The sequence below is a fragment of the Mastigoproctus giganteus genome, chromosome 1 (genome assembly GCF_048544385.1).
Source record: "Mastigoproctus giganteus isolate SK-2022 chromosome 1, ASM4854438v1, whole genome shotgun sequence".
Lineage (NCBI taxonomy): Eukaryota > Metazoa > Arthropoda > Arachnida > Uropygi > Thelyphonidae > Mastigoproctus > Mastigoproctus giganteus.
In genome coordinates, this window is record NC_143575.1 from 49,529,277 (window position 1) to 49,546,674 (window position 17,398).

At 34.1% G+C, this 17,398-nt stretch overlaps 1 protein-coding gene across 2 annotated transcripts in view; it reads left to right on the forward strand.

Annotated features, from left to right (window-relative positions):
* The window catches only part of LOC150090780 (putative polypeptide N-acetylgalactosaminyltransferase 10), a 238,742-nt gene that overhangs the window by 198,252 nt on the left and 23,092 nt on the right, over positions 1-17,398 (forward strand). For both annotated transcript variants that reach the window (XM_090372664.1, XM_090372653.1), the window contains 2 exons: positions 1,213-1,401; positions 14,407-14,584. In XM_090372664.1, coding sequence (XP_090228790.1) covers positions 1,213-1,401; positions 14,407-14,584 — 367 coding nt within the window. The remainder of the gene's footprint in view (positions 1-1,212; positions 1,402-14,406; positions 14,585-17,398) is intronic.

A 17,398-nucleotide genomic window follows, 5' to 3' on the forward strand; every position in this document is an offset into this window, starting at 1 on the left:
CCGCCTCCCTTTTAGCTTCATTTTCATATGCGGGAACAGTGCAAAGTCGCAGGGAGCAAGGTCTGGACTGTAGGGAGGGTGCTCGAGAAGTTTCAGTCCTGTCGTGGTCAAATATTCGGTGCAGGCTTTGGCGCGGTGAGCTGGAGCATTTTCGTGATGGAGGTACCAGGTGTCCATTCTTGACTTTGGCCGCAGGTTCTTCATAGATCCAATGACTTTAGGCAGGCATTGTTCAGTATACCACTTAGCTGTGACTGTCTTCTGCGTGTCCAAAACGACACGTTCCACAATTCCACTCGATTTGAAAAATACAGCTATCATTTTCTTCTTTACAGATCGGGATTTTCTGACAATTACGGGTGTGTCGTCATCATCAAAGACCCAAACTTTGTTTTGAGCCTTGGTCGGCAGATCGTAATAGTACAGCCAAGTCTCGTCACCTGGCACGATGTTGTTCACATACCGAGATTGTCCCTTATCAAACTTTTTTAACATCTCCCGGCACCAAGTCACACGTCGTGTCATCTGCTCTTCAGTCAGTTGATGCGGCACCCAGAGAGAACAAAGTTTTTTCACGTGCAAATGATCTTGCAGAATCGAACGATTTGCTGGTGCATTTAGGCCCAAAGTATCCTCTATCTGTTGGTAGGTCACTCGCCTGTTTTCGTCAAGCATTTTCCTCACAGCAGTAATGTTTTCCTCCGTAACTGACGTTCGTGGCCTTCCCGGCCTCTCAGAATCCTCCAGAGTGAAATTTCCCCTTTGGAATTCTCTATACCACCTGAATATCGTTGTACGATGTGGACAATCATCATCTAGTGCAAAAGTCATTTCTTCTAAGCACTGGTCTATGGTTAAACCACGCACGAAATTATACCGCAAAACTGTCCTTATCTCATTTCGTGACCACGATGCCATCGCAAGCACTTTACACTCTCACTACTAATGAATAACTGAGCCCATCGACTTGGCGCAGCGGCTACTATGCACGTATGAACATGTCTCAACATGCAGCAACAAGCAGCTTCCTGTGATTCATTGTTGCGTCATATTGCAAAACTTTCCTAGTACCCTTTGTATATATATGTATGTATATGTATATATATATATATATATATATATATATATATATATATATATAACAATTTTGAATATACTCATACATACTTTGTATAATTTATGAATATATTTTTATTTATTATTTTTTTTAAGAACAATTAAAGAAACCCTTGGAGGAATACGTGAAACTGCATTTAAAAAAGGTCCATATATTAAGAGCTACCAAAAGGGAAGGCTTGATCCGTGCTCGTTTATTGGGTGCTAAAGCAGCCACTGGTGATGTACTGATTTTCTTGGATTCCCACACTGAAGCCAGTGTAAACTGGTTACCCCCACTTTTAGGTAAAAGAATATTGTAACATGACATTTATGTAGTTCAAATCCAGAAAATAATTTTATAAGAAAAAACATTTTTCTTATGAAATTATCATGGTTGGTTGGTATTTACTGTCAATTGTAGTTTTTGCACATTATATAGTGAAATCCCATTACAGTTATAGTGAAATGTTAATGAAAATTTCATTGTAACAAAATATTTCTAGGTCTTGGATGGCTTTCCTTTATTATTAGTGCTTTTGGTAGAAAAATTCAGTACAATGAATTATTTTCAAAGTTGACCTGTGCCTATTTATACTGGTTTTACAATGAAAGAAAATTTGTGAATATTATGAATATATAGTAAAATGGCTATAATTTGCCTGGGGGGGGGGAAAAGCTTGAAAAGTACAGCAAAGGAATTCATTGTCACGTCCTCTCTATATTTTACACTATTTTGAATGATTATTCAGTAAGTGTTACAATTCATTGGCCATTACAGTGGTAGGTGTAATGCAGTTTCTGTCAGAAAACAAATTTGTGTATCAGACAAAAAAATAAAAATAAAAAAAAATGCTTACAATGCAGAACACATATGAAAAGCATATATTGGACCACATAGTGAAAGAGGCCTTGTATTTTCATGACTTCATAAAAAATGTTTTCATAAGCAGTTAACTCATTCAGCAAAAAAAACAACAATCTAATTTATAGGTGGTAGACGATTTTCATCAACCGGTGAAATACCACCACTTTGCTTATTGGAGGCTTGAAGTGGTGAAACCCATGTTTAGTCTCTAGAGCAAAGTTTCCAGCATCCCCCTCCCCCCATACTTCTCCTTCAACCCATGCATGATACTAGGTACTATAAGTTTTGATATCTTTCATGTTTGGGGTTTTCATTAAAAAAAAAAAAAAACTTATTGCATTCTAAACCCATGCATTTTTAATTACAGTAAAGCTTAATTTTTGTATTGATATGTAATAAAAAGTATTTGGAAAATTAAATGCACTAGGCATAATCCTTATGGGTTTTGATAATTAACTATATAATATCGGTGTAAATACACCATAGTTAACCCATAGATTAATTATCAATGTTACCCATAGTTAATTATCAAAACCCATAAGGATTATGCCTAGTGCATTTAATTTTCCAAATACATTACCACCACACCCTTCTGGCATCTCTCATAATGTGGATATAACTTCGCAACTGAGATGGCTTATTGTATATTACCTACCCGCCCACTGATGACAAAGCCAAAAAGCTTCGAAACGATCGTCTGGGTGGTGGTACGCTGAAAATAAATAACAGTAGTCTTCTCTACTAGAGAAGCGTTATTTATTTGAACTAATTCAATAGTAGCTATCTTGTGAAGGCAACCACATTATGAGATACAATTAAAACGATGCCTTCTATGCTACAATCGTAGCTCAAATCTATGGGTTAACTATGGTGTATTTACACCGATATTATATAGTAATAAAAAGTAAAACATTAAAATTTTATATATTAATATGTGAAAAGTAACAATAAGTTATATGTATATACTGTACTATATTTCTGAATGTGTGAAGTCAGTACTTAAAAATATAGCAGAAATTGCTAATTCTGCATATTAGAAATAATTATCAGTGATATCCCTTAGAACAAAATTTTGATATAGCAAAATGATTTATGCACCCGTGAAAATTTAATTGTAATGGGATTTTACTGTACCATGTTTTGATACTAATTTGTTTATGACATGCATTTAAAGTTAGCATCTGTGGAGGAAATTTAATTGTGAAAGAACAACTAGTGGTTTTGAACTCGCTTGTTATAAAAAAATTATCCAAAAATTCGATAAATGTGAAATTAGGTTTCCAATGTATATATCAGCCAGAAGTTCCCAAAAATGTGTAGTTTTTAAAAGTATTTATTTTATTTAAATTAGCTGGTTATGCACCGTTACAAGTATCGGTACACTAGCAAATAAGCACATTTTATTCAATTTTGGTTAAGCAATTATTATACAGGGCATTGTAGTAGCAGAGTGGTTGTAAATGATTCTGTTGCAGAAGATAGAAGTGCAGTTGTTGTCTTATAGAAATATGTGAATTTGAAGGTGGACAAGTAGTGGCTGTAGGACTCCATAATCTTTACATAAAAAATTTAATGTATTTAAAAATTTAATTTAATTTTAAAAAAATAATCTTTACGTAAAAAAGTTTTTGGAGTTTCTTGCTAAAAGCCTTTGTCTGGAACATTGTGCTAGTGAAAGGTGCATCCCTTCCACCTGACCAGGGAGACTATGTATTTTGACAGTAAGAGGTCTCTGAACATTTTTTAGTTGAATTGTTTGGAAAAATTGTTCCCAAAGTTGCCAGTGAATGATGATGTGGAAACGTACAAAAACATTTGTTGATGCCCGCTCACAATCATGAGCTCTCAAGGTAGCTTGAAATAAATCTTTGCACAATGTAGAACATATAGGTCTTGTAATATAATCATAGGTCTAACATATTTTTAGATGCATTATTATTGTAATAAAAAGGTTTTGTAAAGTAATTTAATTCAAAAATTTATTTTTTTAAAGCCTAAAACTTTTTTTGTGGCCCTGGTTGCTATGTCCATTGTACCCAATGGATAATGCAATCCCTGAGTTGTGTGGTGTATTTTGGAAGGGTAGATCATTATATTTTTATTGTACTATATTTTACTGTATTGTATCATTAATTCTATGATACAATCACCCAAAATCCAGAAAATTCCAACATTCCACAACGGTCGTATTCCAAGGCTGCCAGATTTGGGAGGTTCAGCTTTATCTGAAAAAGAATTCCAGAAAATTAGAAATTGCAATTTTGTGGGTAATGGTTGCATACCAAGTCAGGGAGAAAATTGCCAACTGGATCTAAAGCTGCCCTTACATGCAAACCTAAATTAATCTAAATAGATCTGCAAATTAGCTAATGAACACATACTTGTATAGATATAACCTACAATGGTGCAATGTAGCCCGAGTTTCTGATGTGCTTGCTTAGAAACCAACAGCCTAACATAAACTGCTTGAAAAACATGTTTCCAAGAAACACATTGGATTTGTACATGGGATAGACCCATGTAATGTTGGGAAACTAAATGTGATAATGAAACATTGGAAAGCACATACAATATTATTTACTTTTAGCTCAAAAGATATAGCTGTTTTAAACTTGCTTGGAAACCTACCACAAACCAATCCCAATGGGTAGAAACCCAGGTGAGGAATAACAAGCCTGCACCAGTGTGAGCTAGTTATTCCAAAAAAGATGTGATAGCCATCTTTTGCTATTAGTAGAATAGTCTCATCTGACCATGCAAAATGGCTGAACATATGACTGAGAACAGTGATTGAGTAGCTACTGTTAGTTATCTATGCAGACACAAGTTAATCATGTTCCATGACTGTAAAGCAACCTCCTAATTGGGCAAAGACAGTGTCATGGCATCAATTCAAACTCTACCTTAAACAAACTTCTTTTATTCTGTGATGAACTTTACTTTTTTGGATAAAAATTTTGCATAAACTCTACTTTAATTATTGAAACAATTTATGAAAGCGACCCTTTGATTTTTAATGAATGATCTGTTTCATTAGACTTATATAATTAACCATATTTAATTATATAAACCAAGTTATTTTCAGGTATCTTTGTAAGCCTTCCTCATCAGATGGCAGTTTCAGGGGCTAAACCTGAGGGTTGATAAATGGATTTAATAATTATTTACATCAATAGTTGTTGCAGATAGTTGATTGGTTGGTTGTGGGATTTTTAGGTGCATTAGTGACTTAAACCGTATTGCACTGTGTATGTTTTCTGTAAATTGCAGGTGTTCTGTGGTCAATTTTCCATTTTCTGAACAAAAAATCTGAGTTTCTGGGAGGAAAATATCATGCTACCCTCACCTGAGACCGACTGATTCAGTCACATTGTGCAAAAGGCTCACAGAAATTCCTTGTATCATTGACAGGATTCACTCTCTGTCTTTTCCACCCAGAGTGGAGTGGATGGTGGTCATATCAACTGTGCTACCTATGAAGAAGATGGGAACTTATGTATATTACGCTTTAATTAAATGCCTAAATAGTTAGTTAAAATATTGACTGTCATATCAGTCTTGTAAGCAAAAAGACTCCATACTTCAGATGGAAAATGTAACTAATTGAATGCAGCAAAAAAACAACGTTAAAACAAGTTTTGTTAACTTGTTTTCAATATCAAAAGGTCTCTGCCAGGTTCATTTTAGTATAAAAATGTGTGTAGTTCTCCTTAAATTAGGTCGAGGATTATTTCTTGTTTGGGGGTGAACAGGTATTTAACTTATCTGTTTAGTGTATAAAACATTGCAGAAACAATCAGTTTGTATGTGTGTGTGTGTATATATATATATATATAACAAGCAGTTTTATATGTATATAAACAACTTGTCTTATTAGAACTGTTAAAGTTTTCCTGTAAGTTACCTTGCATTTCTCATTTTAATGTATTAGGAACAGTTTTTCTTAATAAATGAAATTATCCTTCTGATGTTGTTTTATGTGATGGAAGTTGACCCAAAACTATTTAGATGGATAATTTGTTGTTACTGTGTAGAAATATATATTTTTTGCTATATTAAAAAAAAAAAAAAAAAAAATCAGATGCAGAGCCTGGTGAGGTATTTTTGCACCTGATACATCTATTCAGAAGTGCACCCCTCTTTCCCAACTGTCATTTGAATTTAGACCATTAAATTCCATAATGCATTCACTCCATTCCAGCCTTGCACCCAAGTCATTTGGTTGTAATGACACTGGTAAGATTAGATGTAACTAATGTTAGAACTTCGGAATCTGCAAGAGGAATAAGAATTGGCTGAGATTCGTAGTGACCAGTTGCTGGAAATTCACTTTAATAATACTAATATTAGCAAATTTTGAATCAAAATTCAAAATAAATATCCACAAATTTCCAAAAAAGGCAATTAGAATTTTATTGCTATTTTCCACTTCCTGCTTGTGCAAAACAGGGTTTTCTGCTTTAAACAAGATTAAACAGAAAGGAAAAAAAAAAAAAAAAGAGAGAGAGACTAAAAGTTGGTAGAAGATGAGCTGAGAGTAAGCCCATTCAAAATAAGTCCTCGTATTAAAAAACTATGCTTCCCATCAAACCCAACCATTTCACTGATTAAAATGTTATAATTGTATATTTGTTTGTTTTTATATAATTATGTTAATTTTTTACATATTTTCTTTTAAATTTCATGCAATTCATGTATATTCAAAAAAGAACATTTAAAGCATTTAAAACAAATAATAAATGTATTATTAAATATACCCAGCAGAAATAACTTCCAGTTTGTGAATACATACATATATATATATTAGAATTATAAGTTTTTTGTTTCTTTTTATTTATAAATTTTATTATACTGCACCAGTCAAAAAAATAATAATAATAATAAGAAGAAAATTTTAACAAAATAAATAATTAATAAGAGAAAAGGAAATAGACAACCTATGTATTTCCCACCTCCCATAGGTAATTATCCAGCTGACCTTTGAATTTCCCCAAACTGTCAGCCTCTACCACCCATGTAGGTAACTTATTCCAGTAATTTATAACTCGCTTGTTAAAATAAAACTTTCTGCAAGCCAATTCCTCGTAATTTGAAATTATGGCCCCTAGTTCTAGAGTCATTTATAACTGTGAAAATTGTCCTCATTCATTTTACTTATGTCTCTCAGAGCCTTAAGCACACCAATGAAGTCTCCTCTAAGGTGCCTGGTTTCCATGCTCTGCAACCCACATATTTGAAGTCTTTCCTTATATGGACACCCTTTTGCCAATCTCACCAGGCAATTTACCTGTCTTTGGACCCTTTCAAGACGCACAATGTCTTTCTTTAAGTGTGGTCTGATAATAGTCTTATATAATGAAATTATGACATCCTTATCTCTACTAGCAATTGTTCGATAAATCATCAATAGGACACCATGGTCCTTCCTTGCAACCTACCTACAGTGCTTGGGGAACTTCATGTCTGACTGTATCGTAACACCCAAGTCCCTTTCCTCCACTACTGGCTTTAGTTCAACTCCAAGTGTATAAGTTATTTTGGGGTTACTGTTCTCCAGGTGTAATACCTTATACTTTGCTGGATTAAAGCATGGCTGCCATTTTTCTGACCATCCCTGAAGTCTATTTAGGTCACTCTGAAGAAGTTCTGTTTGGCGTTGATCATTAACTACTCCACCAATCTTTACATCACCTGCAAATTTAGACATCACGCCCTCTATCGATGTCATTTATGAAAATCAAAAACAGCGGTGGTCCTAATAGTGATCCTTGAGAAACTCCACTTCTTACATCAACCCAATCTGAAGAATAACCATTTATCGCAACCCACTGCATCCTGCTCTGAAGCCATCAAACTATCCATCTAAGGATTTTCCTTGTGATTCTAACCTGTTCCAGCTTATAAAGTAACCACTCATTGACCGAGTCAAATGCTTTGCTGAAATCCAAATAAACAATGTTGAAATTATTCCCTAAATCCAGCTCTTGAGTGACCCTGTCAAAATAATAACCAGATTAGTTAAACATGATTTTTCAAAGCAAAAATCATGTTTAATATCCTTCAGATTTCTATCTAAATGATCCTGAATTCCACCCTTGATCATTGTATACATGATTTTCCCTACTACTGAAGTTAGACTGACTGGCCAGTAATTTCCCACTTCACTCTTAGACCCGCTCTTATGTATTTGAGATACATTGGCACTTTTTCAATTCAACAGAATCACTCCTGAGTCCAATGTTGCTCTCATAATTGGCCTCAATGGTTCAATGCACCCACTTGCCGCCTCCCTTAAGATTATAGGGTATATGCCATCAACCTCAGGAGTCTTACTGGCCTGTAGGCTGAAAAGTTTTTTTTTTTCAGTAAATAAACATGCAAAATTTCAGCATCATTAATTACATTTTTTTTAAACTTCACTCCCATAATTTCTCATTGATACGAAGGGTTTTTCTTCTGTAAATATCAATGCAAAATAACTGTTGTTCATCTGCAGCTTCAGCTGGGGTATCTAATACTATCCCACAATCCCATTAAATAAGGGTCCAATCTAGTTTGTCCTTCTCTTCTTGCATTTATATATGTGAAGAATTCCTTATCCCTTTGCTCTCTATGCTAGTGATTTCTCATAATCTGCCTTTCCCAGCTTAACCTTTTCTCTGGCACTGTTACAGATCAGTTTGTAGCTGTTATAGACTTCAGTACTTTTTATTGCTCTGTAACTTTTCCATGCTGTCTTTTTCTGCTCAAGTAACCTGGCAACTTCCTTATTCATCCAACTTGGAATCTTCCTTGTGGAGTATTTTTTTAATGGTATATAAGCATTCAAGGCTTCTGTGATTAATGTTTTAAGGTATACCATAATTCAATTGTATTTGCTGTCTGTGAGATTTTTCCTTTCCTGAAATTATAACCCATTTCTTTGCCTTTAACTACTGCTACCTATCTTCATCGTCCACCATAGAACTCCGTGATCACTTCCTGCTACTGGTTCCTGTACTGTCAGACCTATTATGTCATCTGGTTCATGGGTAATGATGAGGTCTAGAATATTTTTTTTCCCTACTACTTTCCCTGACATGTTGATACAAATAACAATCATTTAGTTGATTTAAAAATTTTGTACCCCATGTAGAGTTTCCTTCCCATTTGCTCCAATAAATTATAGGCAAATTAAAATCACCCATAATAAGACTTACTTGCCCATTCCATTTGCATGTAGAGGGTGTCTTCATAATCACCTGGCTTGTAGATTACTCCCACTCTCATTGTACCTTTTCTTCCAACTATCTCACACCATACAGATTCTCTACTATACTAGCATGCGAAATGTCTGAATCCGGGGAAGCTTTCATTGTGCTCAGGCTGCTTTTGATAAGAAGCATGGCCCACCATCCCTTCTATCTGCCTTATCCTTCCTAAATACATTATACACACCATACTGAAACTCATCATCCCCTATCTCCGAGTGGCACCACATTTCTGTAAGCCCAATTATGTTAGCATTACTTGTCCTAACCAGTAGATGGAATGCACTCATTTTACTGATGACACTTCTGACATTACTGTATAAACAATTAAGACTTAGTGTTCTTGTATACTTAACTACCCTGACACACCCCTTAAAGTTATTTAAGCTCACTTCCCTGGCATTAGCTACCTGCTCATTTGAAATGTTTCTGTCCTCAAAACATCTTGCTAATATGTTCTGTTGCAATAACAAACAAGAACCCTTGAGATATGTGCAACCGTTACTTTGAACAGTATTATCAGATAAACGCATATCTATATTACCCTTGTCCCCCTAAACTAGCAGTTTCCCTGAACCTCAATAATACTGGCAAAAACTCTTGCACCACCTTTGTTTAAATGTATCCAGTCTCTACAAAACAGATTCCTTCTACCTACAAGTGTGGGCCAAGCTGATAGAAATCCCCTCCCCCCCCCCCGGAAAATATTGCAGAGTCCTTCAAGTCTTGAGTTAATCCACATGGCTTTCAGCATATAATCCCTCCTATCATGCCTCGGCGGAATTGCAGACACATAGACATTGTGACTCGCGACATTTCTTCAGCATGGTCCTATATTTGTCTAACAAATTGTCAGATTGTGTATGCTTAATATCATTAGTCCCCACATGAATAATAATATTCTCTTTACCCCTCTTAAAATCTGACAGTCTGTTGGTGACATCATTAATAGTTACTCCCAGTAGACAGACCCTGGTTCTAGTCCACCTATCTTTATTACAAAAAATATTTCATGTTTCCCTGACAATGGAGTCTCCTAATAGAAACTAAGTCCCTTTGAACCAGAGTAGTTTGCACTTGGTTATTCTGTTCTGTGGCCCGAATCGGGAGTGCAACACTTGGTAGGCTACTAGTCTTGAGTCTCTGACGAGCTCTCAGTTACATTATTCTTGAGGGCAAGCACCCATTTTTTTCTTGAACCCAAATTGTTCTGGCAGTACACCAAATTTTAACTTAAGATCAGTACACTTCTTACAATGGTGACAAAGAAAAGAATCACCAGGTGAGCTATGATTATCCACTAGGTCAACCTTGGAATACCTGCCACAAGTTCTTCAAAGGATAAAATCATGACTCATTAACCGTAAATTGCCATCAGCTATTTCTCGATGAGTCGTGGTGCCCTCTGATGAAGTGTTCAAGGCGGATCTTGTAACAACCATTGTAAAATTTACTAATAGAAGACTAAAAACGTAATTGACTGTACTTCTCCAAGTACAGTCAATTCTCCATTCAGCCAGATGACTTTTGCATCAGCAACAATCAAAATCAACCCCCCTCCAACAACTCCATTTTTGTGTGGGTGAGAGATACGCCCAATCAGGAAAAGTTGCCTGGCATATATATATATATATATATATATATATATATATTTTTTTTTTTTTTTTTTTTACTACAGTTCAGTTTCAGTCCCACTGAGAAAATACTAGAAGAAAGAATAGTCTGGAGCAGTTTAATGTAAATTTAATGCATAAGTATATAAATATTGCTCATCTTGAATTTCTTCCTACAAATTGGAGCTAGTTCCAAAATGCAATGAAGTGTTTTTTGTTGATATAACTTTGTCCTGTTATTAAATCAGTGAAATTGTATGATCCAGGTTTCCCACTAGAGGAGAGTCACGGTAATCCCTGTCAGGTTTAACATCTTCTGAAGAGAAATATGTGGGGATCTTTATTATTCCAGTGTACACAATTATGACAATTTTCAGACCATATTTTGTTTAACACATTCCCACTGGGGCATTCATTTAACATTAAGCATAAGAGACAGATAGACTCAAAACTTTATTTCCCAAATGATGACTGTTTTTTTCATAATTCGGTTCATTTAAGTGACAAATAACACAGTATGTGCAAGAAAAATGGGTTGTCATTTGTTTTTCATGAAAATTTGGTAGCGATCCACCGGTGGTTTGCCACACCCTGTGGCGCTAAGTATTGTCAATGAACGGGGATAAGCGCCAGTGAGTCTCCAATGTGCATGCTCAAATTACTTCCTGGTACCACCTGGTCACTCTGTGAGATTGGCAATAGTTATTGCTTCCATATTGACTTCATTTCAGATATGTGCATGTATGGAGAACATTTCGTTTATCATATTTATAGATACCTAATTCTAAAAAACGAGAGGTGCCTCCGTAGCCAGGTGGGAAGGAGCAGCAGTGCTTAGCACACGCTTCTTGATTAGACCGGGGTTCAAGCCCGTCACCACCAAATACGGAGGATGCGGAAAGGTCAGGAATGACCACCGCATATTCACGGAGCAATATCGCCTTAGTTGCTAATGCTCCTAAAAACCAAATAACAACAACATGGAAAACGAGCTAAAGACAAATGTTTGATGAATAGAAGTGATAGTGATGATTTAATCGCTCTTGAGAATAACAAAGGAGTGAAAATCATGAAATGGATTGATAAAAGACCATAATGATGCTAACAACGTGCAAAACTCATCAGTGTAAAATTATTGAGACAGGAAAGAACAGTAGAAAGGGAGAGACAAAAATCAAGAAACCCGATGTTATTATGAGCTACAATCAAGTAAAGAAGGGAGTGGATATATCTGACCAAATGGTGTCATATTATAGTAGCCTGTGTAAAACTGTAAAATGGTATAAAAAAGCTGCAGTGGAGATCACCTCCATTGCAGCTTTGGTACCATGCTAGTCAATGCATGGGTGGTACAGAGTAAATTTGGGACTAATAATTGTGTATCCATCTTTCAATTCCAAGAAAGTATAATATACAGTTTATTGAATAGTGAGACTATTACAAAAGTAACAAAGGCACTTGGCAGAATTCATCCTTTTTGTAAAATGTAAGGTCAAGCAAGGAAACTTAGGAAATGTTGCAGGGAGTGTTACAAGAAAATTTCTGAAAAAGAAGGAAAGAAAGAAGCAGACCGGAAGGCAAAAAAAGTTAAAACATTTTGTGAAGATTGTGAATCGACCCACTTTGTGTCTAGCATGCTTCAACATAATTCACTGTAAACAAAAATAATTATATTTTAAATAAAAACTGTCAACTGTTGGTTCCTTTTTCTAATTCAACTATTATGATTTTATATACCCCACAAAAACCTCAATAAATAAAAAAAATATTGATCCTAGACTGACACTTAGTAGATAAATATATATGAAGGACTGGTGAATGCGATAAAATGCTTAAACACTGGGCCCTTAATGCCAGAACTGAATACAAGAATCGCAGCACAACAAGACAGCCGTGAGTTGCAATATCTAATGATAATTAGCTGCAGCGATCCACCGGTGGGTCGCCCCAGCATTAAATATGGCTTTGCTTTTTTTTTTTTTCAGTCTGTACAGTCACATTCTTAGAACCCCTGCCTCTGCCTTTATAAGACTTCTTAATTCTTTGTCATTTGATTACCGGTGTACTTTAAATGCATAAGAATATTAAGTACATGACTTAGCTATAAAATGAAAACCTTTTAATGCAAATTAATTTATTTGCTTTGATTATTTATTAAAATAATTTAATTAAATTAATTCGAAGCAAATAAATAAACATTTATATAGCAAATACAATATCTAAAGCCCTCTTATTCTGAGTGTTATATCAGTATAAGTGTATGTTGACATTAGTGATGGGCATGATAAAATGATTAGTAATTGAGAGATTTCAATAATCAAAATAATGAAATGAAATATTGAGTGACATAATTCAAACGATATAATTTGATTACATCATTTGATTGGCAAAATTAAACCATTTGGCATAATCAATTATGAACTCTCTCCATTATGCCTATCACTAGTTCACATGTTGATTTGTGTGTTGTGTGGGCTGAAATATCTGGAATATCTCACAGGGAAAAACTTACTCCATCTGTCCCAGATCAGCTAACTCAGTCCTGATTTGAAGAACTTTGGAGAATTTCTCCAGTTTCCAACTGGGTTCAAACTGAGACCTCTCCAAATGAGTGACGTGGCAAAATCACTATAATATCATGGAGACCAGAAAGGAGGACCATATTTTACTGAAAATTGAATAGCAAAGCATTAGACTAAGATAAACCATTTAAAGAGGATGAAATTGAACAAGTGTAGTGTAGTGTAGTGTAGTGTTTGCACATTACAAAATGTTTATAGTGTACATTTTTTGATCTAAAAATATTCATTCTATAGTAATGTCACTGCTTATGTATGAACTTTGTTTATAAACATTATGTGCGTATGGACATTTGGTTAACATTCTTTCCAAAATGTGAATTTTGGATAGGAGAGGATTTTGGACCATTCTGCTGTTGTGAAATTTCTCTTATAATATATGTACACTCCTCTGATTTTGTTAAGAGTATTGAGGTGAATGTTATACATTTATTTGAGGATTAAATTTCTTACTCATTCCTTTGTGAAAAATCAAAGTTGAGTACTAAGTATGAGTTATTTGTCAGTGAATTGGCTAGTAATGAAAACATACAAATGGACTATACTATTTGTGAATTCTACACTTTCTATATTTGCCACACTTTACAGCTTTAGTCTATGGAATTACCAGAATATATACAAAAAACTAAGTTTTTTTTTTTTTTTTTTTTTTAATTATCTCATTGAATTGTATTTAATTTTGAGTCTGTAAAATGTGAAAAAAAAATAATAATAAACCATTAAGATTACTAAATAATTAGGAAATCTGTAAAGAGAGGTGTCCTCCCTTCAATTTTCAAGCTGATGATTTTTTATTGTAATTTATATACTTTAGCCAAACCAGTGCTTCATTACAATGTAATGGATTTATTTTACATATTCTTAGGGATGTTTATTTGGGATGCTGATGAGTCACATATAGTTTCTTTGAGGAATATAATTACCAGTAAAGTTTAACTAATTATAGTAAAAATATATAACTTGGAGTATGTTGGCTTAATTTTGGGTTTCTTTTCTTGCAGAACCAATTGCACAAGATTATCGCACAGTGGTATGCCCATTTATTGATGTGATTGATTTTGAAACATTTGCTTATAGAGCCCAAGATGAAGGTGCAAGAGGATCTTTTGATTGGGAGCTATATTATAAGAGACTGCCTCTTTTGCCAGAAGATTTGCAACATCCAACTGAGCCATTCCAGTAAGTTGTCTTTCTCATATTATATTCATCAGATGTTATTAAGAAAGCTGGAATTATAAAAGTAAATTAACTTGGCTAATTATTATTCAAAAATAATTTTAACTGTAGTTCGCAAAGTTTTTCATATCTATATTTTATGTTGATACAGGTAGTTCCCGGGTTTTTTTTTTTTTTTGAGTTTTTTTTTTTTCCAAGTATCAACAAAATTGAAAATATGAACATTAATTGCAAAAAAAAAAAAAAAAAAGAAATGAATGTTAAATATTCATAAATATTTAACCACGCATTTCAAACACGCTCGTAGCTGTACAATACAGTGTACCCCACTTTATGATATTAATCCATTCCAGAGACACCATCATATCGTGAAAATATTGCAATGTGAACTCAATTAACACATTGTTTTTTTGGTAATTCGTTCCACAACCTTGGAAGTTGAAATTTTCGCTATATGATTCTCTAAAAGGTCGTTTTTATAGTATAGAATTGTATTAGTTACCAATTCAAATCATTAAACTTGCTACACTTTCATCGTTATCGTATGTTCTGTTATAAGAACCAATTTTGAACAGCTTTGTGATATTTTTCTAAAGCACATTTCTGGAGATCACGACAGAAAACAATTTGCACTTTCTGGTTTATTGGGCTTTTCTGTTAGTGCAGCTAATTATAAATGAGTAGTAAGCTCGATGTTATTGCATTTGCAAAAATACCGATAGCTGGAGTTGTGTGGTTTTTTTCATTTCACCACATCATTGTGGTGAAATGTGTTTCCCCTTTACTGAAATCATCAATCATATAAAAAACAAAATTTCAGACTCTACTCTTCTTTCCTTTTTTTTTTTAAAGCTTCGTAAACTTGTTACTCCGTGCAAATCGTGTTAGTCGCAATTTGTGCGTTCCATTAAACAATGCTTATGCATGCTATTGAAATTTATAAAGAAAAGAGAAGATTATCTTGGAAATAAACGCTCTTGATGCATTTCTGAAGACAACGACTCCTTGTGGAACAAACCAACAAGTGCCGAGCCAATAATGAGTGATCGAGTGTGCATTTAGTCGATGATGATGATATGACTTACATGATATGATATGATGATGATGATAAGAATTCAAACATTCTTTAACGTTTGTAAGTCATAAATAATTTCTTTTTTATTATTATTTACTTGATTTTACAGGCTACATTTTCATTTCTTTGCATAAATCAATCATTGTTTAAACATAAACTAATTAGCTAACTAATTTCATTGTTGAGAACGTAACCCCTGTTTTTAACATTGTCTATGGTAAATAAATTCCCGCTTTACAAGTTTTCGCTTTATGAGTGCATGCTAGGAACGAATTTACTCAAAGTCAAGAAGTACCTGTATTTAATATAATCAGTGAAAGATTATTATGCATTATAAATCAAATATTTTATGTACAGTAAACCCCCGCTATTCGCAGTATCTGTATTCGTGGTCGCTGATTTAATATAAAATGAAACCTAAAAAAATGTGAATTTTAAAACGCCGTGAACATTTTCTGCCATAAAAAAACATGGCGTGGCTAAAATTATCTTTCCCGGTCAAAACAGCACTCAGTGGGTGGGGGGAGAGGGGTGACAAAATCGCGAGCGTGGATGTTTCTTGCTAATCCTTGTTCAGTATGTGTTATGCGCTTGTCATGGAAGGTTTCGTCGTTTGCTTTTAATTTATATGCTTATAAATTGATATGCTTACAAAAGTGATAAATCTACTGTTTTGCAGTGTAAAACAGACATTTTTTTCGAGTGTGTTAATGGAAGAAAGTGACTTTATTGTGGACAAGTTATTTCTAACCCGTACAAAAATATGGCTACGAATAACAAGGGAAATGTGAAAAGATCAAAGAAGGTGATGACATTAGCGAATAAAATTGAGTTATTTGATAAAATTTCTAATGGTGAAAGTGTCTCCTCAGTGGCAAAACATAAAATCAATGAGTCAACGGTACGATCAAACAAGAAATAGGAAGAAAAAATCCGTTGTAGTGTCCGTGAAAATGCGCTAATTGCTTCAAAAATTTGCTCTGTAACTCGTGATGTTAAATTAGAAAAAATGGAAAAGGCTTTAAATCTGTGGATAGAAGACCGAACTCAAAATAAAATTCCATAAAGTTCACTCATAATTCATGAAAAGGCAAAATTCCTTTATCAACACTTTAGCGAAACTGGTGATAGCACTGGCAGGATAAGTTTTTTAGCTAGCAAAGGCTCTGGTTTGAAAGATTTGTTTGAAATTTCTAATAAATATTACATTTAATATTGTTTGTTGTTTGTTATTTGGTTTTTAGGAGCATTAGCAACTATGGCCATATTGCTCCAGGATATGCGGTGGTCATTCCCTGACCTTTCCGCATCCTCCGTATTTGATGGTGACAGGACATTTAATATTAAATTGTTTCTTATTTTCATTTCGATCATATGCTTGCATTTCACTATGTACTGTCTATGTACATAGTCATATTATGAAGGTACATATAATACATACATAGATAAAATTTTAGACTAGTTTTTCTTATATATTTCCTACTTTGGAACGGAACCCCTTTATTACTATGGGAGCCATAACTCAGTATTTGCGTTTTCGGTATTCATGGCATTTCTCAGGAACGTAACCCCCGCGAATAGTGGGGGTTTACTGTATTTCAGTTAAAAAATTTATTTTTTTTATAAAGGAGTGAGAGTTTAATTTTTAATAAATTTACTTATTTTAAATGAAACTATAAATAACTTACTTAAACATAAGTAAGCTGGAAACTATTTTCATTAGAAAAAAGTTAAAACTTTTG